This window comes from Tinamus guttatus, unplaced genomic scaffold, assembly GCF_059628265.1.
Source record: "Tinamus guttatus ecotype Peru unplaced genomic scaffold, ASM5962826v1 Tinamus_guttatus_pri_ptg000240l, whole genome shotgun sequence".
NCBI lineage: Eukaryota > Metazoa > Chordata > Aves > Tinamiformes > Tinamidae > Tinamus > Tinamus guttatus.
The window spans coordinates 1155172-1177062 of record NW_028288774.1 but is presented as its reverse complement, the minus strand read 5'-3'; the positions used below and the strand labels follow the sequence as shown (position 1 = coordinate 1177062).

The following is a 21891-nucleotide window of genomic DNA, read 5'->3' as shown; positions in this document are numbered from 1 at the left end:
TGAATGGGCTTTACTTAAAGCTGGAGGGATAAAAACCCTGTGGCAACTGATGGGAACAGTCTGGCCAGACAAAATAAGGGAGATAGGCTGACATATAGCTGTTGTCAGATCATTACCTGCAGATAATAACAGATAACTCTGACCAAAATCATGAGTTTCTGTGATTAAAAACAGTAACTGATTTTATCAACCTGTTTTTGTGTGTGTGTGTGTGGTTTGCAGATGTGTGTGTTGAGGCCCATGGTTAGCTAAGGGGTTCTTGGCTTCAGGTCTGTGGGTTCTCCTGAAATGACCCACGTCTGTTCTGGCAGCGGTGAAAGAGAAAGCATTTACATGTCCCCTTGCAAAGAGCTTGCAGTGCATAGCGCAGCCAGCTTGAGGAGATGCAGTGGCCAAAAAGGAAGAGAACCAAACAAATAAAAATGCATAACTGGCTAATATAAACAGCGTGTCAAGCAAGAACCAATTCTGAGTGCTTGTCTTCCAGACAGAGATGGTATCTTCTCCTTTCTGCTTGCTCTCCATTGCATTTTCTCCCTCCTGGTATTGGTGACCAGGAGGAAGCTGCAGCAGCCACTTTGTCACCTGCAACACAGTGTTTCAGTCTTTTCCTTAGGTAGGGCAATGAAAAGCATTTTGTACATAGAGGAGCAGAGAGGAAAGGCTCTAACCAGCCTCTCAAGAAAATGAAATGTATTTGAGGATGTGCAAATGATGAGTGGTTTGTTCGCTTGCCCGGGTCTTGAGCCATTGCTATTTTGCTTGTAAAAAACACGGACCCTGTCCCCCCACCTAGTTAAGCCTGATGTGCTTACGAGTTTGAGAGAAGTGCAGTCCACTCCTGCTCTGAAATTTGTTCACCATTTCACCTACAGATAGATGCTTTTCCAGTCGCAATTGATACAAATTTTATTATGGCAGCTGAATCTTCAGGATTTTAGATATCTCCAAAGAAGAGAACTGGACTTTCTTCATTGAGTCCTATCCAGAACTGGGATTACAGAAGCGAGCTTGTCATAGAAGTCTGAATCCATTACCCGTCCTCATTCCATAAACACATGAATTCAGATACTTTGTTTTGCATTACCTCTGCTTGTTAGTCAGAGTTATCTGGTCCTTAAAATATACCCCCAAACCAATTACCATTTCCTGTTCCAGGCAATTCCATTAACCAGCCTTCATGGCATGAGTAAGCAGGCCTGACTTTGATAAAAACTAATTCACACGGAAAGTATGAAAAACAGTTTCTCTGTTCCTTGTGTGGGTGAGGCATTGACTGCAAGTTAGGATAGAAATTGCTCAGCACTTCCTAAAGATCCCTCTACTTGCAATTAGATGGGTCCCATGGTCACAGAAAAGGCAACAAGCTATTAAATCGGTTAAAAACTGGCACACACAAATAAATAAATAAATAGGCAGTATCAGAAAACCTAGATGCTTAATAGCCTGCTGCTTCTTTTCTCCTGCTGTTCTCTGCTCTACAAAACTTTCTTGAAGACTGTCCTACTGCCCTCTGCGGGCTTCACCTTAAGTAATCCTGGGGGCGTGTGCTCAGAGGACACGAGACACTTGTGTATCTCTTCTCTTGTGCCCCCTTGTGCCGAAGCTACTTACTAGAGAGATGATGACCCGCTTCTGAGAAGGCCAACTGCGTCCCTCCCTGACTGCCAAGGCACGGCAAGGCTGGAGGCAAAGGTGCTCGTTGGGGTCCACATGTCCTGAGAGCCAGGAAGGCGCAAACCTGTCCTCAGAGGGACAGAGATGGAGTTTTAGTGCCGGGGTAGGAGGGCGGCACGTGTGGGTTCCTGCCCTAATCTTTGCTTAGGTGCTTTATTGTAGTGGGGGTTTCCAGGGCCTCAGCTGAGGGTTTTTGCAGGGTGTTTATGGATGTAAGTACTAGCATTACTAAGTGCAATTGATCACAATAAAATACAATATTACTAATAAAATTTATACACTAAAAATCCCCTGTGAAGCAGGAAGGTGTTTTTATTTTTCAGTACTTCCCTATATTTGCCAGAATTTCAAGACTGTAAAAGTCGATGCTGCTTGACAGCTCGAGCTGCTCAGTGCTTCTGGGCTCCCTGGCGAGTGGGACGTGGAAGGGCCAGGGTGCCGGGGTGCTGGGGCTCATCTGTGTGCCCTCTCTGCCAACAGAAATAAGAGTTTCAGTAGGCAGTAGTTTGTCCAGTAACTATGGCAAAATCTTGTTTTTATGTATGTATCTACCAAACTGAGGGGGCCAAAAGGATGACTTCTGTCCTGATGGTCCGTCTCGTCTCTGTTTGCTAAGCTCTGCTCATCACGGGGAATAGGTAGCCGTAATCAGCACGGTCTCCTATGAGCTGGACCTGGAAATCTCACCCTGAGGCTCTTGGAGGCTGGTGCTGGCCCCAGGGTTGCTTTGCTCTGGCCGGATTTCTGTGTTGCCGGTGCGGGCTGAGGCCTTCGCTGGGACTGGAGCACCCTCTGCAGGGACCTTCCCTCCCTCCTGCATCGCTGCCTCCGCTGTCTGGGAATGCCGCTTTGCTCAGTCCTCCTTGCTGTCCCAGCTGCAGCAGCAGCTTCCTGGCGCTGGCAGTGCTCCCAGGAATAAAGTAATAGGTGGTGTTTGCTTCACGGTGCCTGGCTTAGGTGGTTGCAGGAGACGCTTATGATTTTATTTAAAAAATAAAGTTTGAACTTAATATGGCTTTGTAAGGTGAGGCCAGGTGAACCTTGAAAGACAAATTATTCAGCAATCACTGTTATTTTGTAATAGCACAAATCTGTTTCTTTTTAATATACAAGTTTTTAAATACTGTCTTTTCATGAAGTCAGAGGATACCCAGAGCTGCTTCTGCAAATGCTCTGTTGCTGTCTGGGTACGTTACGTCTCTCATGTGCAAAAGGCTTCAGCAGGGCTTTTCAAGGCTTCTTTTAAAGCCTAAAAACAAACAAAATATCCATGCTGCCTTTATTTTACTTATATTTACTATTAACTTACACCATCAATGGCTTTATTAATTGTTGCCTTGTTTCCTGCACTCTCCAATGCACAGTAAATGCAAACGACCCAATGTTACACTGATAACGTTTTCCATGACTTTGCCTGGCTAGATAAACGGCTGCACAAGGTGCCGGCCAGCCGTGCGGTGGGCACGGGGTGTCCTTTTGTCATCTACGACGGCAATGAGGGGACACGCATAGGACAGCAAGTATAATATATGTTAGACAATAATATAGTAGATTATAATATAGCTCATTTATATTATAAATAATACAAAATTATAAAATCATTGGTAATATATACAATATATTTATCATGTTTATTTGTAGATTATAATAAAATTATATATTAGTAATACAAATATAAAGAATAATGGGAGGGGTTTGCAAGACGTAGATCCCAAGGAGAGAGAGCACACACCCTCTGTTAGTAAAATTATGAGATTTTTTATTGTTGATAACCGTGAATAGCTAACGAATCCCCTCAGTGCGGGGGCGGGGCCGGCCGTTGGGGGCGCGGCCGGCCGTTATGGGCGTGGCGGGGGCGCGCTCGCGGGCGCGCGCGCCGGGCGGGCGGCACGCATGTGCTGTCACCCCGGATGTGAACATGCCGGCGCGGCGCCCCGCGCGCTCGCTCCGCCCGGCGCCGGCGGGAGCGCGCGGGCCGAGGCGGGCCGGGCCGGGCCGGGCGCGCCCGCGCGGACACGGCCCCGGCGCGGGCGCGCGCGCGGCGGGGGGCGGCGGCGGCGGCGGCTGCGCCCACGAGGCGCCGCGGCCCCCTGGGCGCCCCCCGGCGCCGCGCGGGCCCCGCGGGGCCGGGAGCCGCCGGGGCGTCGGGCCGGGCCCGGCGCGGCGGCCCCGAGCGGGGCGGCGCGGCCGCCATCGCCCGCCCGAGCGGGCGCCGCCGTGGCGGGGCGCGGGGCGCGGGCGCCATGGATTTCCGCGGCAAGAAGTACGAGCGGGGCAGCAACTGGTCGGACCCGGAGGTGGGGGAGCTGCTGCAGCTGTGGGCCGACGAGTCGGTGCAGCTGGAGCTGGAGAGCTGCCTGCGCAACCAGCACGTCTTCAACCGCATCGCCGAGGTGCTGCGCGAGAAGGGCATCCAGCGCACGGGCGACCAGTGCCGCGAGAAGATCAAGAAGATGAAGCTGGAGTACCGGCGCATCAAGGACAGCGGCAAGGCGCCGCGGGGCAGGCGCACCTGGAAGTTCTACGAACTCATGGACCGTGTGCTCAACAGCCGCCCGGCGCTGCCCTACGGCACCCTGGGCGCCGCCGCCGTGGTGGCCCCGCAGGTGCTGCCCGCCGGTGTGGTGGCCCCACAAGTGCTGCCTGCCAGCGTGGTGGCCCCGCAGGTGCTGCCCGCCGCCGTTGTAGATGGCTATGGCCCCTTCGGCCCGTCGGCGCTGCCCTTCGGGCGCGCCCAGCACGCTGAGCTCATGGAGATCAAGTGTGAGGAGGTGAACTCAGACGAGCGCGGCCTGACCCCTGAGCACCCGGCGTCCTTGTCCTACGAGCAGGGCTCTGCCGAGGAGCGCGAGATGGAGCGAGCCTTCCTGGAGAGGGCCCCGAGCGACTCTTCCGTCTCCAGGGTGGAGATCCCCATTGAAACCAGTGCCTCGCCTTCAGGTAGGGACGGCCTTTGTGCAGTGGCGTGAGGTTTCTGCCCTCTTCCCCAGAAAGAGAGTCTCCTTCTGGTGCCGAGACAGGCACCTGCTTTCGGTATTGTTGTCTAGAGCCTTAATTTCCCTGTCCCCAAAAGCTTTAAAGTAGCAGGATGGTGTCTGTGTTAGCAGCCTTCTGGCAACGTGTCGTACTGCTGGTAATTGAAATCCGGAATTTTTGTGCTTGGCTAAGCAGTGTGTCTGCAATCCTAAGTGTGTTGCGTCTGCTGTGCACTGGGGTAGACATCTGTGCTGCCTCTCTGCTGCCAGCCCACCACGTTGAAGCAGAGCTTGCTCTTGGCACTGTCTGAGCACTGCACACCTGCACCGTGAGCCGTCCTCGTGCCGAACTGTGTCGGGAGACCCTCTTCCTTCGGGAGCACAGTACCCACTGGGCCCGTGAAACTTTTCTCCTTTTCCAATGTGTTTTGGATCTAATTCTTTGGGACACTCAACAAAGAAGAATACTGGGAGTAATCATTGCCTGGCTTCCCAATCCACTGATTAGTGCTTAGGAAGAAGAAGCCTTTGAAAATCACTGGTAGGGACGGCTGACCTGTTGAAAGAAAAAGAGATTTATTTATTTATTTATTTTTAACTGACAGTGCAATTCACAGATTACTTGGCTGCCAAGAACAGAATCTGGGAAGCACAGAGATGATTTCAAACTGGTTTAGGGCAGGTTGATGGAAGAATGTGGCACGATTGAGAAGAAAAGAGGTGATTATCGATGTGGGGTTAATTTTGGAGGTTGGGAAGAAGTTCTGTGTCATCTCCATTGTGATGATTGTGCAGTTAGCCCAGTGTTGTGCTGGTAGAGTGAACTCACAGCCACTAAAGTTAATTCAGGGATTGAATACTGAACTAGTTCAGTGCCTGGCAAGAAAAGGGGATGCCCAGTATGTGAGGCCCAAAAAACCCCCTGTACTTGCTGCAGACTTCCAAGGTGTGCCTGACAGATCTTACTTCAGCCTTCTTGTAAGATTTCTCTGTAGCTAGTTTGGTATGAAGGGTAAAGGCAGGCAGCAAGCACGTTCACAGTGGTTTATTTACTGCGTATTTATTTTTTTCTTCTCCCTTTTGAATGTCTCCAGGTTTCAGTGAGCCCAGCATGGCAAACCCGTCGCGAATGCAGAACGTGGTGCCTCGGCCTGGCTTCTCTGCCTTGCACCGCCTGAGGAAGAAGCGCAAGGGGCAGCGGGTGAAGGACCCGCTTGACGAGCTCCTGCTGAAGACGCTGGCCTCTCAGCGGGCCATGGAGGAGCGCTTCTTGCAGCTGGAAGAGCGCCGCTTCCAGCGGGACACCGACATGGAGGAGCGCCGGATGCAGCTGGAGCAGCGGCGCTTTGAGCTGGAGCGGGAGCACGAGTTCCGCATGTTCAGTGTCTTTGCTCAGATGCTCAGCATCCTCAAGCAGGGCCACAATGGCTCTTCCTCATCCCTGGCGGTGCCCCAGGGCCTGGACTTGGGCCAGGCTCTGTGTGAGCTTGCCGGGGGCGGCGGCGCCCGCGCCTTCCGCCGGAGCCCCTACCTCTCGGCCCGCGGCAACATCGCCAGCGTCTTCCTCGGCTCCACGGAGGAGGGCTACACAGCTTACCACGCCGACAAGTATGATGAAGAGAAGAACCCCAACGTGAGTGAGGTTCTGAAGTATTTATGTGGCTTACTTACTAGGAAAAAGCTCTTTCGTAGAGGTTTGCTGACAGATGAGCTTGATTTTTTTTAAGTCTCACAAATACATGTAGGGTCAACGTTTTTGCTTCAGTGAAAGAAAGGAAGAGTAGCTATGCAGGTAATTGATCAAGGATGCCTTCTGTCCAGCGAAGGTTTGTGTGCTCTCAAGTTCCTATCAGGAGCTGGCGACCATGGCCCTGCTTCCAAGGTAGTAGAAATCTGCGGGAACACGCAGACCCCCTGCGCTTCCTTTCACCTGTCATTTTTGCTGTCCACAGAAGGATGATCACTGATTAGCTGCTTGTTACTGGTGATGGTGCAAGAGATAGAACAACCCAGTAGCAAACATTCAGATAAAAATGTGATTTTTTTCTAAGGTAACATAAGGACTCCGTCCACGTGTTTCCCTTTTACTATTTGCTTTGACGCAGCTGGTAACACACCCCCTTGTGGCACAAATGCTGAGTGTTCCTAAGGTAGAATAATATTCGATAGATCGAGTAAATATAAGTAAGGATTTCTCCATGGATTATTTTTAAATAGATCCTGCATTCAAATACCAAGTTACTGGACAGTGTAAAATGTTTCCTTGTTAGACCTGACTTTAAGATACAAACATACAGCACCTTTTCCAATACCAGCGGTGCAGGATGAGGAGCTCACTGCCTCTTCCACTAACTGGAGCATATAGAGGCAGTAGACTTCCAAATAAATACCTAAGACTGGAGGTGCACTTTAATAACATTATAAACATGCAGTGTTTAGATTTCCGTACGTATTTAGATATCCATACATTTTTGCCCTGCTGAATCACCTCTCGAGAGGTGAAACTGTTAGTATGCACTGAGGTATGGAGAGTGTGTTGACTGGGAGCCGCTGTTTGTGTGAATCGTGTTTTGACTTCTCTTGGTAACTTCTGAAGCAGATCAGTGAAGTGATAACTAAGGTAAGGTGTGCACTTGTTTTATGTGTCTATAAACAATACATTATTTCTTTTTCTAGGGTATAATTAATTTTGGCACTAGTGAGAATAAACTCTGCTTTGACCTGATGTCTAAACGGGTAAGTCACATTACAAAAAGAAATATGCTGTGTAGTTCTTCCTTGATGTTTATGCTTTTCTTGAGTTATTGCTGGTGCTCAGATTTCTCTGGTAAATTTTTCTCTTCATTTTTTTTTATTTGTTGTTGTCACTTCTCCGTCCAGCTATTTGCACTTTGCTTTATGTTATTTTTCCAGAAGAATAGGAACAGAGGTTGTTTTCCCCTTCATTGTGGATTTGCCTCTGGGAATGTGTTTGGCTCACAAAACAAAATGAAAATAAGATGCATTTTATTTTCTTCTGCTGACAGTAGTTCATTTAATACAGAGGCTTCAAAAGTAGTTTTGAACTGTTTAATTTCAATTATCTTCAGATATTGGAACAGAGACGGTTGACCCTGTTCATGAGAGAGTTATACACTCTGAACATCCAGTTCTGAACTTACCCCAAATTTGAGAGGGTGGCACCAGTGAGTGAATCCTCTTGAAATCCTTTGAACTGGGTCAGCTGCTAGTTGGTCGCTTTGTTTAGTTGCACCAGGGAAAGGCGTGATGCAAGTGGCATAACTCAAAAAGAAAAAATCCTGAAGGAAACAAAAACACTGTGCCTTAGAGAAATGCTTCTTGATTTTCATTAAAATTATTACCCAGATTCAGACTCCTAGGTGGGAATACTGCAATTTTTCCTACCTGCAGTTGTCTGTGGGGAGGGAAGGGGCCACAGTCCCTGGCAGTTGGTCTCTGTGGTGTGAAGTTCACTGTTACTCCCATTGCACCCACCCTCAAAATGTTCCTTGTTTTATTTGTGCTTGCCACGCCACTGCCTCGGGGGGACGTACCCCGCCACTCGCCTTGCAGCTAAAGGAACAGGTAAGGCAGAACCGCTGCCTGGCAGCAGGGCCCCCACAAAGGGGCCTTCCAGGGTGTGTAGCTTTTACCTGCCTTCCTTCACTCTGTCCTTTCACCTTCAAACTAACAAAGTCTGGAGGGAGACTGTAGTCAGTTGCATCTCAGTTAGCCTTATTGTGGAAATGAGTTAAGAATTCATCGGCCATAGTCAGATGAACCAACATGCTTGAGGCAACAAGGTGAATAAAGGTGCTGTTTTCAGCTTCTTAACCAGCACATTCTGGAGTTACAGCATGGGTTTACTGAAAGCACGACTGTCCAGGCCTGTAGCACTCCCAAGTTCTTGCTGTGTGGGACAGTAAATTCTGTTTCCACTGGGTAAAGTAGCATATCAGAGTTCTATTCTTAACTTTTGATACTTTAATTGGAGAATATTCAATGTCATGCGGTCTCTGATGTTCTTCATTTTGGTTGCCCTGTCTGCTTTTCTTAGCCATTACAGCATTGCCTTTAAGGATTCTCATCTTTATTATTGCACAGTAATTTTTGGCCAAGTTAGCTGATGTGTTTTGTGCGGCAGTCCCTAGAGCAGTTTAGGAGAGAGAGCTAAGAGGGCACAGTTCTCTGCTGCGTGGGCTTCCAGAGGTATCTGCACGTGAATAAAGGAACTCTAATCCTACAATAGCAGGTTGTAATTCTGCGTGGGACAAGGACAGTGTCGTTAACCTCCAGAGCTTGGCACAAGCTATCCAAACACGAACACCAAACGTCGTGGTTTTGTTGTTATGTGATAAGCCTCCACACTGCATGTTCAGTTTCCCGCCTCCTCTGTGGCTGTCCTGCCTACTTGTTTCCACAGACCCCGCTTTTAATATCAACTCCTATATTTGGTTGTCATCATATATTTGGAAGGTGCACTGCATGTAGCATTTGTTTATTCTCTTTTCTCCATCCTGATGACCACTGTGCTTCCCTTTGCAACGTCATAGAACTGGATTATATGAAAACCTGATATTTACAACTTTAAATATTCTGATAAAAATATATGTAATTTATGTAAATATAAACATAAAATGGGTCTCGGAGATTGTCTAAAGTTCAGGCAAATCTGTATTTGAGACCACAACCAGCTACTAACAAGCCACAGAATATCTGCCCAGAGGAAGACAGTCAAGAAGATAATTGTATATCTCTCTTATCTTTTGATGCTCCTGTTATATTATAAAACTTACCAAATTTGCTAGAATTAAGGATCGGAAGGAACTGCAGTAACTTGAACAGAGACATAAATTAAAGCTGGAATTTATTTGGGAAAAAAAATCGATCAAAAGCTTTTTAAAAAATATGTATCTAACGATAATTAAAATCTTTTTCTGGCAACCTAGACCTGAGCTTTCATGATTCTAGAGCTTTAATGAGGGAGATTTAATTCCCATCTGAAAGCTGTTGTCTTCCAAACTTGGGTGAGACGATCCTTGGGACTTTTTAGGTTGCCTCATTTGTTCCAGAAAGGTGTCTTCTTAGGGGGCCTCCTTTGTATTGCCCATGTCTGCATCCTTCTTATAGACTTCCAGGCAGTGAAGATTTTTTGCATTAATTTTGATGGTCAGTGGCTTTCTAAATCCAGTTTTAAGGCTGTTGAATTCTGTGTGTTTGCATGTGCGTCCAGGAAGGTTAGTGCCTGTACATGGATTCTGCCTATTTCCATGTTTCTGGTATCAGAGATTGTGTTTTTTAATGTGTTTTCTTGTTACTCACAGCTGACACAGGCTGATATGAATCTCATGGAGCCGCCGCTGCTTCAGTATCCTGACTGGAAGGGACATATGTTGTAAGTCTTCTCATTTCCATAGCGCTCCTCTTTTTGAGTGCTTCTCTGAGGAACAGAATGGATAAATACAAACCACATATATTTATTTATATAAATTATTTATGCATTATTTATATATAAATACAAACCACATGTATGATCACTACAGTGATCAGTTAGAATTTTTCTAATTGGCTACCCCAGCATTTCATACAGTTAACAATCCACATGTATGGGAGAAGATGCTAATTTTCTAAAAAACCTCACAATTCTGAAAGCACTCTATATGTTAACAACTTCGGTAACTCGAAACAGTTCACTGAAAGACAGTGAACGCTTGGGGACTGTAACCTTTTTGTCATGTGTCTTGATTCAAGTTACTAAAAAATACATCTACAGTTACAGGCCATATCAGTGACACCTTTGCCACATGTAGAAGTTGCGCTTACGGTGCTTGAGTTCTCCTGTTTTCTAGCTATATTCCTCAGTCCTTGCTGTAACTGGCTTTATTTTCCCGAGTGGTGGACCTGGGGCAGCCCAGTCTCTGGCAGAGGAAGCTGAATGGATATTTGCTTCTGTGTCTTTCCCAGTTTGCGGGAGGAAGTGGCTCGATTTCTGACCTGCTACTGCAAGGCCCCTGCACCTCTGAAGGCAGAAAACGTGGGTAACGCACTTTCCATTGCTCTCCCTTCTGAAGTAGGGCCCTTTGCCGTCATACAGTTTCGTCGTGGATTTTTAAACAAGTGATTAATTGTAAAATAATAGGCTTTATCATGCGTATAAGAGATGAATCACAGCTGTTTTAGTGGCTTTTGATGCATACTTCAGATAACACATGTCAGTTTTCCCTTACATCTGCCTTATTCTTTACTCCTGTATGTCAACCCCTCATATAGAGCATCACAGTAGGGCTTTATATCTATATCTCCTAATTCAGCATTGGAACCTACTGTGCTTGTGTTCCTCAGTCTTAACTATGGATGCCCCTTGTGCCAGCCTACTTTAATTTGGCGTTGTTCTCCTGTTGCATTGCGGGACACATTCAGTAATTGAGCTACAACTAGTTTTATCCTGTAAAAAGAGATGCTTTCAGACTTGGCATCAGGAAGGCGCACAAAGAGCTGAGTCGTTTCGAGGTTTGCTGAGGTGAGAGGTGCCGCTGGGCTCTGGTGCGCGCGGACCACGAGGGCCTCCCGCTCGCTGCCCAACACGAAGGGCACCCACAGCGGCTGCTGAGTTGCGCTTTGGGTGCAGTAGCTCAGCAGAAGCCTGTGCATTACGTCAGCTGGAATTGTCACCGAGCCGTTTGCGGCCTCTCCAAGGCAGCAGATTGTGCCTGTTAGTTGGATTGAAACTCATGGGATCTGTCAGGCCTGCCCCTGTCTGAGGCAGCTGTTTCTACTTCTGTACAAATTAATCAGAACATAGGTGCTGCTGTTACCACGAAGAGAAGATACCCCAGATTAGCTGATGAAAAGTACTTTGCTTTTCTGGCAGTTCAGAACTGCTCTGCAAATGTGTTCCTTAACTAACACCTACTCTTTCACTAAATACTGTATTGCTTATTAGAATCAAGGAATGCACAGGGTGGAGCATCTCTAAAGCAGAATACAGCATCAAAGTTAACTCTGGCAGAAGTGGGACTCCAGCAGGAGAAGTTTGGGAACCTCTGTGCTAGAGGACTAGGGGTCAATGATATTGTTAGACATTACTTTGTAGTGTTCCTCTATGGACAGATTTATTATTAGTGTCTCTCTCTTGCTTTTGCAGGTGATTGTACTGAATGGTTGTGGCTCTCTGTTTTCTGCATTAGCTACAGTCCTTTGTGATCCAGGAGGTAAGTGGATGACTGGGAGACGCTTTTTAAAGTTTGCTTTTATTGGGAAACAGTGTTACTCAGTTTAAATATTGTATGATGAAAATGAAATAGTGGAATTAGCCTAGTGAAGTTCTTGTTTCCTTCAATGGCGTATTGCAAAATTCACTGTCTCCCCAGGCTGCAGGCCCCATACTTTGTGTCTCACCTTGTCTCTCTCCGCTGCTTTGGTGGTACTGTGTTTATTTGCCTTAGATTAACTGTGGACTATGAAAATGTTTCCTGAAATATTGAGGATGGGTGTTCAGCACTTGCAGAAGATTAAAAATATATATATAAAAAGAAAGTGGGCAAAAATGGGTAATGTTGAGATGCTTCCAAGGGGCATAACTGTAAGGAAAAACTGTCATGTTTGTCTGTAATGCTATAGAAGAGAGAGAGAGGCTCTCACCTGTTGATAACCAGCTTTGTTCCCTTGGTTTCAGAGGCTGTTCTGATTGCCACTCCCTTCTATGGTGGCATCACCCAGAGTGTGTTTCTGTATGGTAACGTCAAGCTGGTGTATGCCTATTTAGACAGTAAGGTAAGAACTGAGGGAAAGGAATTCGGACCTTTGCAGCTAAACATAGTTGATACTGGAAGGTGCCAATCTTTGGGAACCTCTGGAACAGTCCTCAGAACAGGGCTAAACAGCAGCCTGTGGATTTTTTCACAAATTATTGTTAGGAAACTGGGTCATATAATTTTCAAGAAACCTACTGAAGGCAAAAAAACCTGGATTCCAGTCTTTTTCCTGTCTTGTATCTTACTCCCAATAAACATGTAATAATGGACCCTGATGGGGAAAGGGAGAAAAAAAAAAAAACATAATGAGCCTTGAAGACAGAACTATGAACTGTCCTACTAAGGATAGCCCCAGGAGTGGAAGAGCACGCAAAGATTTTACATTGTTTTAGTTACTCAGGGATAACCAGAGAATTCGGTGTGTGTGGCCAGGGTACTATAAACAATTCTCTGATTTTTTTATTTATTTATTTTCTATGTAGTATAAAATGATAGTAAGAGCATGGAAGCTAGATCATTGTTACTGAATTTTGTTTTGTTTTGGGAAACATTTCTTGGGGGAATGGCTCATGGCAGGCTGAGGAAATAAACTGCTCTTTTTTTCCATTGCGGTGTCTTTCAGATCACTGGAACCAGCACTCGGCCTTTTCAACTTACAGTGGACAAACTGGAAAAGGCCTTGCAGGATGCCCGGGCAGAGGTGAGTGCAGCTGAGCTTCGTATTGCCGACTAAGCCTGCGATGTACTTGGGTTAACTGGTTCTCAAAGGGCCTGATACAGCTCATCGGAATATCTCTTCCAGGCTGAGAGCATCTTTCTCAGAAATAGGTTTAGCTATTTACAATGATCGTGGCATTCTCCTGCACTTCAATACCACAGGTTAATTCTATGGTATATCCATCATTTCTCTGTCTTTTGCAAAAAAAGAGTTTAATCTCTGGCTAAAAGTTTTCTCATAAAAAACCTAACCTTTCAGATGAGAAGGTATGGGAGCCTGAGTTACTGTGAGCTTAATGACTCTTGTGTCTCACTGACTGCTTTAGCAGGTTGAAAATTTATCCTGTTGTGAATCTTCTCTTAATATTGCACTTCTCATGTTCTTCAGGGTGTCACTGTAAGGGCCTTAATTCTTCTGAATCCCCAGAATCCCCTAGGGGACATCTACTCCTTGTCAGAGCTACAGGATTACCTGGAATTTGCTAAAAGGTATGTCAGTTTGGAAGACTGAGGTATGCTGAGTCAGATGCAGTTTTCAGACTCCATTGGATTATTCACTGTCCATTCATCTTTCTGTGAATATCTTTTGAGTCAGACCAACAACCTTGTTCTTTGCACACAGCAGTGGGCTTAGAGGAGAGGGGAGTAGTGGGGACAAGGGAGCATGGCTAAGTAAATTGCATCAAGTAATACAAGTTATATTTATCCTTTTAGGAGTCCTTGCAAACACTGTGGTCCCGTGCTGCTTTAGTAGGAAACCAAATTCCCTTTCCCCCAGTTTTTCTGTATGTACACAGGAAAAGAAATACATGAATATGGGTTCCCAGCCTCCTTGTGGATCATTGATATTCTCTGGAGCTTTGTCCGTTCCGAGCAGATGATGGCACAGCTCGCCCTACATGGGTAATACACAGCGAGTTGTTTCTCCCCAGTCAGAAGCAGCACTCTTTCATAACTTGCCTCTTGTTCTTTTGCAGGCATGAATTGCATGTGATAGTAGATGAGATCTACATGCTGTCAGTGTTTGACGAATCCACCACATTTCACAGTGTCCTAGGCATGGACAGGTAAAATCAGCTGCTACTTCCCTGGCCATCTCCCTGTGCCAGTTCAACATGATGCCTTGCTGAGAACTTGTGACTGAAAGTCATGAGCAAGCAAATTCTGAATCTGCCTTACCTGGACTTTTTGTAGTCTCTGAATAGCAAATGCATTTTGTCAAGTGCAATCAAGCAAGGAAGGAAAAGGGAACTTGTATTTTGTTGTGATAAGTTTTTCAGTGTGTGCTTCCCTGCTTGCTTCTGACAGTTCCAAATCCTAGAAATAGATATTTAATTTCTTGCAAGTGATAATGTCTTTGCTATCTAAACATTGTTACCTATTCCCCATGTTTCCATTGATATGGAAAGTTTCTAGTGCTGCTTACTTTATTTTTTCTTACAGCAGTCATGGCATCAAAGTGTTACTAAAGATTTGAGAATATGTTTTATTATGATTTAATGAGATGAAAAGTTTTCCAAATCTCACCTTTTAAAAATATGCTTTATTTTCTTTCTAGTTTTTGCCAATGGTACTCTTTCTTTCTGTGTTTATTTGCAAGGACATAATGATATGTTTAGTTAACTGTTAGCTCAGTAATGCTGAGGAAGAGCTTCATCTTCAAAGTACTGGTGTTTAAAAGCAAGCAAGCAAGCTCATTTTCATCTTTGAAAAGTATGATGGTGTGGGGCTGCTTTTCAGTATTGAATGTACAGATTTTAGATGTGCAGGCTTAAAAGTCATGCAGAAGACTTGTGTATTAAATATAGCACTCGAGGCAGGCATCTACAGATCTCAAATATTTTTAAAAATTGTCTAAAACTAGCTGCCAGAGTTCTTAGCTTCTAAAGTTAGGTCCTATTTGAGTTTCCCCCACTCGATTGGTGTTCCCTGCTGCTCTGTGTGCCTCTCTGTTTTTGCAATGCTGCACTAGTGATCCAAAAGCTTCAGCACCTATGACACTAACTGCCCATCTCATCCTTGCACATACAGATTGCCCGACCCGCAGAGGACTCATGTCATGTGGGGAATAAGCAAGGTGAGTGGCGGCTGGCGCTTCCCCGCAGGTGCCGCGAGGCCCTTGTGCCAGGAGGAACAAGGCAGCAGTAATTGCATCCCGGTCTTCCTGTGTAATGAAGTAGCCTGTCTGTGTTTTCTGCAGGATTTTGCTGTCTCTGGGATTCGCTTTGGTACTTTATACACCGAGAACCAAGATGTTGCTAATGCAGTGGCTTCTTTGTGTTATTTCCATGGAGTTTGTGGACCTGTCCAGCACAAGGTTGCACAGCTGCTTAGAGACAGAGGTGAGTGAGTAGCTTAACAGATGATCCTCTTTTGCTCTGTGTATCTCACTACCTCAGGGGATCCTCTCCCCATACTTTCTCAAACTGCCTCTTGTTTGTACAGCTTAATTAACAGCCCTCCACAATCCCAAAGCTGCCCGTGTAATGCATGGCCGGCAGTTCTACAGAAAGGAACATTTCTGCAGAGCTCCTTGTGAGCAAAATGAGAGGAGAGCTTTGAAGAAGTTTGGTTGTAGTTTTCCGTACAGAAATGGCTAGTGTTGTATAGAACCAGCTGAGCAGAAGCAAAGAGTACAAGCTTGTGGGAAGAGGAAAACAGTTGGATTTCTGGCTTTGTCCTGCTTGGAGTGCTAAGAATCCACAGCAACTAGGAGTAGTGAATATAGGAAAACGTTCTTAGCCCTCTTTTTTTGTTGTTGTTGTTTTTGAGGCAGCAGAAAACAGAAGAAGGAAGGTGAAATGGAAAAGGGTGAAATGGAAAAAGGCATTATGAGTGTTTTGAAAACTTGTATGCATCTGAATTCTTATTCAGTTTGCAACTTTTTTCTCTGTCTTCTCCCTCTGGTCAGACTGGATCAACCAGGTGTACCTGAGGGCCAACCATGCCCGCCTAAAAGCTGCCCATACGTATGTAACAGATGAGCTGAAGACACTTGGGGTTCCTTTTCTCAACCGCAATGCAGGCTTCTTTGTCTGGATTGATTTCCGAAAGGTTGGTAGTCTCAAGAAAGGAGGCTTCTCCTGGGCTGAGGGCAGGCACCTGGTGCCAAGGAGCCGAGAGGAAAGTTTAATATAGTGATAAATGTCTTGCTAAAGCCTCGTCTGTGGTCTTGATGAGCAGAGGGAAGGGCTGACCACCATTTCTGTGTGCGCTCTTCCTTTAGTCTGTCTGTGCATTTTCCTCCTTGCAGGAATCTTATTGCTCTCAAGCCACTTTCCTTCCCATTTCTTCCTTTGTATCACAACTGCTGCTCTTCAGAGGCAAAAGGTGTCTCCCCAGGCCTTTGCAGACCTCATGGGAAACACAGATTCATGAGCATCTTGGTGAGTTGACATGTGTGTTACTAACCTCTGGCCCTTCTGCTAACTCTCCTAGTACCTTAGGACAGGAACGTTTGAGGAGGAGATGCTGCTCTGGAGGCGTTTTCTTGACAACAAGGTCCTGCTATCCTGCGGTAAAGCCTTTGAATGCAGTGAACCTGGGTGGTTCCGCATTATCTTTGCTGACAAAATTCATCGACTGCAGTTAGGTGAGTAATGTTTTCTTCTCTTTTACCTCCCAGAATTTCTAAAGTACTCTTTAATCCTAAACTGGTCTATTACTATTATTATTATGATCCTGTTTTCTTCTGTTTTGTTCTTTCTTATTCTTTGCTGCTTCAGTTTTTTTATGGATTTCACAGGCATTTGGAGACCCTTGTGGCTTGATCTAACTCATTAGTGTTTCTCTTACCTACACCATGCAGGTATGCAGCGGATCCGCAAAGTTTTGGAAGAGCGGGAGCGGGAGATCTTGGCTGAGGCCAAGGAGCAGCCGTGTCAGTCGGATCAAGATGGCAAAGCAGACAGCACAGACGAGGTCATTTTTGTATCCCGCCACCAGGAGCCTTCCTGTGCTGGCAACTCCAACCTCGGTGACCTTATCGGCCTCCTGCAGCAACAGATGCGCTCATCCGACTGGCTGCAGAAAAATACAGCAGAGCAGTTTGCTCAGGAGAAGCCAGAGATCTATGACGTTTTCAGCAAACTGGTGGGGAAACAGTAGGGGTCAACGGGCCTTCTGGGGGCTTTTCTGAGCAGTGACAAACCCTAGGCCCTTAACAGCTCACCATTGACTTCCAGCAAAGAATATATTTTCTGTATAGCAAGAAAATTACTTTGTAAAACCCATCCTCTAGCCCCAGTTTGAGATCTCCAATTTGTATTATATAAGTGCTTTCCTTGGATTGGGGTGAGGGTATGAAATGGTGGGGGTCTTGTTTGCCTGCTACCCCCTGTTTTGCTGCATCATTGTATTTTTTATTTCATTTCTAATGAATATGCTCTTAACTCTCTAATATGGTGCTGTGGTGTCATTTTTTTTATGCTTCTTATTAATTTCAGTCTTCCCAGCAAGACAGAGACTTGAGATTGTTAAAATGTTTTATCTTTTCCTGATTGATGATCAGAAGTAATTAATGATTTCAGTGTCAGCCCTTGCTTAGCCCCAGCTAAGGGTGAAAAAGCACATAAGCATATTGAAATGAGCACATAAACATGTCCAAATGAGTGGCTGAGACTTCTAGAACTGTGACTGTTTCATCTGAGTTCTATAAAACTTCTGTGTTTTGAGCTCACTGGTTTCCGTTCTGATCTCAGATCAGGTAGTATCCAATACCCTTCATGGGTAAAATGCTCGTAATGGTTTCTGTGTGTCAGAGTCCAAATTACCATGGCATAGGTAGCAAGTAATTAATGCAACGTGTTTAGGAGCCAGCTGCATTTTGGTGCTTAACAGAGGAGACCATGGGCACGGAGCATGCGAACCCCAGTTGCTGTGGAGGAGGATGGCAGAAGACGGTGCTGAACGTGGCAGCGGTCAGTCAGTCCATCTCCCCGGCGCTGCTGGTAAGCAGTGAGCGTGACGAGATGAGTGTGTGTGCAGTTTGCATTTGCTCTTGAGCATCATAAAGCTGCAAGAGAGGTCTCCTGAAGGGAGAAGTATCAGGCACGCAAAACAGTAAAACCGTTTTTGCACTTTTAATGGCCTCTGCAGCCATTTCTGTGGGAACAGCTCACCTCACAGAGGATTATTCTAGGTCTTTCTGAAGCAGTTCAGATCACGACATGAAAAGCAGCACAAGCACAGTAAACTACAATGTAAAGTGCCAAAATACGTTTACATCATTTGAGAAAATCAGAATGACAAGATAAACTCATTCTTCCAATTAATGCTTTATTTATTACTAACTTACATAAAACACTGGCAATTGACTGATGATAAGATGCTATATTATCTTCAGCCAACAAACGTACTTCAGTGTGACGTGGTTATAAATACATTTTTGTCCTCAGTTTGCTAGGATTAGCTATTTTTAGTAAATAGCCAGTCGACCTTATCAGAATCAAGAATCAAAAATAGTCTGGAAAAACACTGCAAGGAAATGCTATTTTTAGCAGCTCAGTCTATTCCCTGCTGCTCTCCAGCAAGGTCTGATTGCAGAGCTCGTGCACAAGCACCGAGTTATTCTAGACAGATGCTTGTCATGACCTGTTCTGTCCCTGAATTTTTCCGTGCAGAAAATCAATTCAATTGATTAAAGATTAATTCATCTTCAAAACATGACATGGGAAGAAGGCTTTAGGGATGGCAGAAAGTGCTCTAATGGAAGGTTTGTGGCTCTGCCTTTCTGTTACATTCCAGTTTCTTTGAAGGTAGTGCTTGCCTAACTGAATCTCCTCAAGCCTCACATCTTTCAGTGGCAGCTCTGCCCCTGAAGTATTTCAGATTTCTTTTTCCTTCTTCCTTGAGAAGGCAGTGGAGGACCTAGAGGTACAGGCACAAAGCAGATTAGACTTTGACCTGCACCATCAATCACAGAACAGCCACAGTGGGAGTATGTGATGGAGCAGCTCAAGAGACTAAAACTGTGCAATTGACTGCTAGATACAGGTTATTGATCAGGGTAATTATATGCTCAGCTGATATAAATGAGGATATCATTTAGCTGGGAGACATAAACTGATATAGCAAGACGAGGTGATCTAGCTGTTACAACATGCTGTCTTGCCTTATACTGGATCCAAACTGTTTCATTTAATGTAATATCTGGTACTAGTATCAAATATTTCAGAAGATAAACACGAGCAATAATTTTTAATTACATTAGGTCACATGGTGAAAATAGGAGAAGCAGGGATGAGGAAGATAACTTCAAGCTCTTCCTATGTGCCTTTTACAATTGTCTCCTCTTATTATAGATGACACTTGCAGAAGGTGCTGCCTCCTGCCCTGACTGCGTGAGGCACCCCACAGTCACACGTGCCACTGCCCTGGGTGCAGGAGACCCAGAAGAAGGGGGCTCCGTGACTGCTGGTTTTTGTGCTGTACCTTGGCCACGCAGCAGGAAACACGCGATGCTGTACGCGGCAGCAGGCGGGTGTATGGCGTGACAGTAAGGAGCTTAAAAACGAAGCAATTTCCAGATGACTCCAAAAGGGTCATATGAGGCAGGACATAAAAGGGCAAAGCAGAGAGAGAAGTAAAGTACCTAATCTCTCGTGTACGTTTATAAAAATTGATAGCCTGTTATCCAGATGGTGATGAATATTTTTACAAGCTATAAATGGCAACCTGGAGGCTGAAAATAGATGCTGTGCTGCAGACTTGTCTGGCTCAGCAACAGCACTAGAATGCAAACAGACTCGCTGATGCGATTTGAGGGGAATCTCTAGTAAACCAGACTATATTCTACATTTTTCTTGCTGTTTTGAAATAAAATAGCAGAGGCTGCTTGCATTTCTTTCATTTTAAGATCTACTCAAGTGCATTGTTTCCCAAATTTTCTCAAGGGATGACAGCACCATCAAGCCCCCCAGAATGTTGGGCTGCGTTTGATTGGCTGCTCGCCCGTCTCCCTGGCAGAGCAGGGAGGCAGAGGAAGCGCCCGTGGGCGCCGCACGGGCTGGAGCGCCGCACGTGGAGCAGCCAGTGTCCTTGTCACACGACAGGGCCGCGGTGTCTCCCTCCCCCGCCTCCCCGCGCAGCCGCATCCAGGCCCCGTTCACACGGGCCGACGAGTCCCAGTTCTGCGGGGATCAGCGCGCGCGTCCCAGCCGCCCCGGCACGTGACTGCGCCCCTCGCAATTCACAAAAGCGGCAGCGGCCACTTCACAATGAACGTGGTTTGCTCCAAGTTACTAATGCTCTATCAGATCATGATAACTTGATCGGGGGATGAGGAGAAAGCTCATCAAACCTCGAAAGGGACAAAGGGTGCTTCATTTTAACATCTATAAATCCTCTTTGTTGCTAGCTTTGAGCGTTGCCAACACAATGTACAATTTAGCAGCGGATCTGAGAATATTTTATCAGCTGCTAAGTAACGTGAGCCTGCTATGCGCGTGAGAAGAAGCTGCGGGAAAGCAGAGGAGATGCTGCAGTGACAGCATTTCTGCTGCCGCGTGGGAGGGCTGGATGTCTCCGTGCGTGCGGAGAGCTTTGCGGAGAGCAGCGCTCCCGAGGGCAGTGGAAGCAAATGAGCTAACCATCGCCAGCAGCCCGGGCTGCCTCAGGACACGGTGCTGTGCGAAACACAGAGCGGGAAGCAGCTCCAAGGGTTAGGGCAGGTCAAACACCCACCCAGGAGCATCCCTTCTCCAAAGTGTACCACAGGCTAGCATGCCACAGCTTCAACATTGCATGTGAAAATTAAAATCAGTATCGTGAAAAAAACGAAGGGTGGAAAGAAAAGCACTGCAGGTGAGCAGGCTGGCACAGAGCTGTGAGTGATAGGGCCCTTCTAAACATTCCATAAGAGCAGGATGGCACCAGCGTGCAGTCCTCTGCGCCCGGGGGCAGCAGAGAGGGGCCCTGCTGGCCGGGGTTAGGCAGCTGAGGGGGCTGTGGTAGGAGAAGCGCGTGAGGAAAACTGTCACGTAGTAGCTCCGTGGCTAGGGCACTTTTCCCCAAAGATCTAAGGTTTTACACCATAGAGGACTGGCTCTTCAAGCAGTTTTTCTCCGTCCTCGCGTTGGCAGAAGACAGGGCTGTGCGCAGGTGAGAGCTGCCTGCTGCTACAGGGAGCAGGCGCGTAGCCATCCCGCTCTGCCGCCGGGCGGCCGGGCTCGCCATGGCCCCGCGCTGCAGGATGGCAGCAGGGCACAGGGCAGGGGGACCAGGGAGCCACCAAACCCCAGTGCCTGTCATTCAGGCACTGCTGGAGCTTTGTGTGACATATTTATCCACCCGTTTACATGAGGTCAGCTGTCAAGAGAGGCCTTGAGCTGCCCTGGGAGGGCTTGTGTAGGTCTCTTTTTCCACTGATGCACTGGGAGGCCCTGGCCTAGAAAGCAGCTCGCACCCAAGCAGCTTCCAAGCCACCACACAACGAGAAGTTGCAAAACGCTACTGCAGCAGCAGGTGCAGAGCAGAGCTGCCTGTGAGGACGGCAGCTCCCTGGCTCGCCTCCGCCGGGGCCTGTCACCGCAGACGGGAACTGCGGCTCGCGCGCTCCCGCCGACCATCACGGGGCGCGCTCCCGCCGCGGGGCGGGGCCATGGCCGCCGCGCGCTCCCGCCGCGCGCTCCCGCCGCGGGGCGGGGCCATGGCCCCCAGCCCCGCCCCCAGGAGCGGCCTCCCGCCGCGGCGGGGCGCTGCCGGCGGCTGCCGGCGGGCTGTGCGCATGCGCGCGCCGCTGCCTGCGCCGGCCGGTGCCGTGTCGTGCG

General features: G+C 47.0%; 1 protein-coding gene across 1 annotated transcript; it reads left to right on the top strand.

The window, feature by feature from the left end:
* Positions 1–3888: 3888 nt before the first annotated feature.
* On the top strand, positions 3889–17522 carry LOC104565037 (1-aminocyclopropane-1-carboxylate synthase-like protein 1). Its single transcript, XM_010211692.2, has 15 exons — positions 3889–4617; positions 5747–6285; positions 7329–7388; positions 9977–10047; positions 10617–10686; positions 11797–11863; positions 12328–12425; positions 13029–13106; positions 13512–13612; positions 14101–14190; positions 15155–15200; positions 15324–15465; positions 16035–16177; positions 16562–16715; positions 16932–17522. Exons 1-15 carry the CDS (start codon positions 3921–3923, stop codon positions 17228–17230), a joined length of 2655 nt encoding a protein of 884 aa, XP_010209994.2. The 5' UTR covers positions 3889–3920; the 3' UTR covers positions 17231–17522.
* Positions 17523–21891: the final 4369 nt, after the last annotated feature.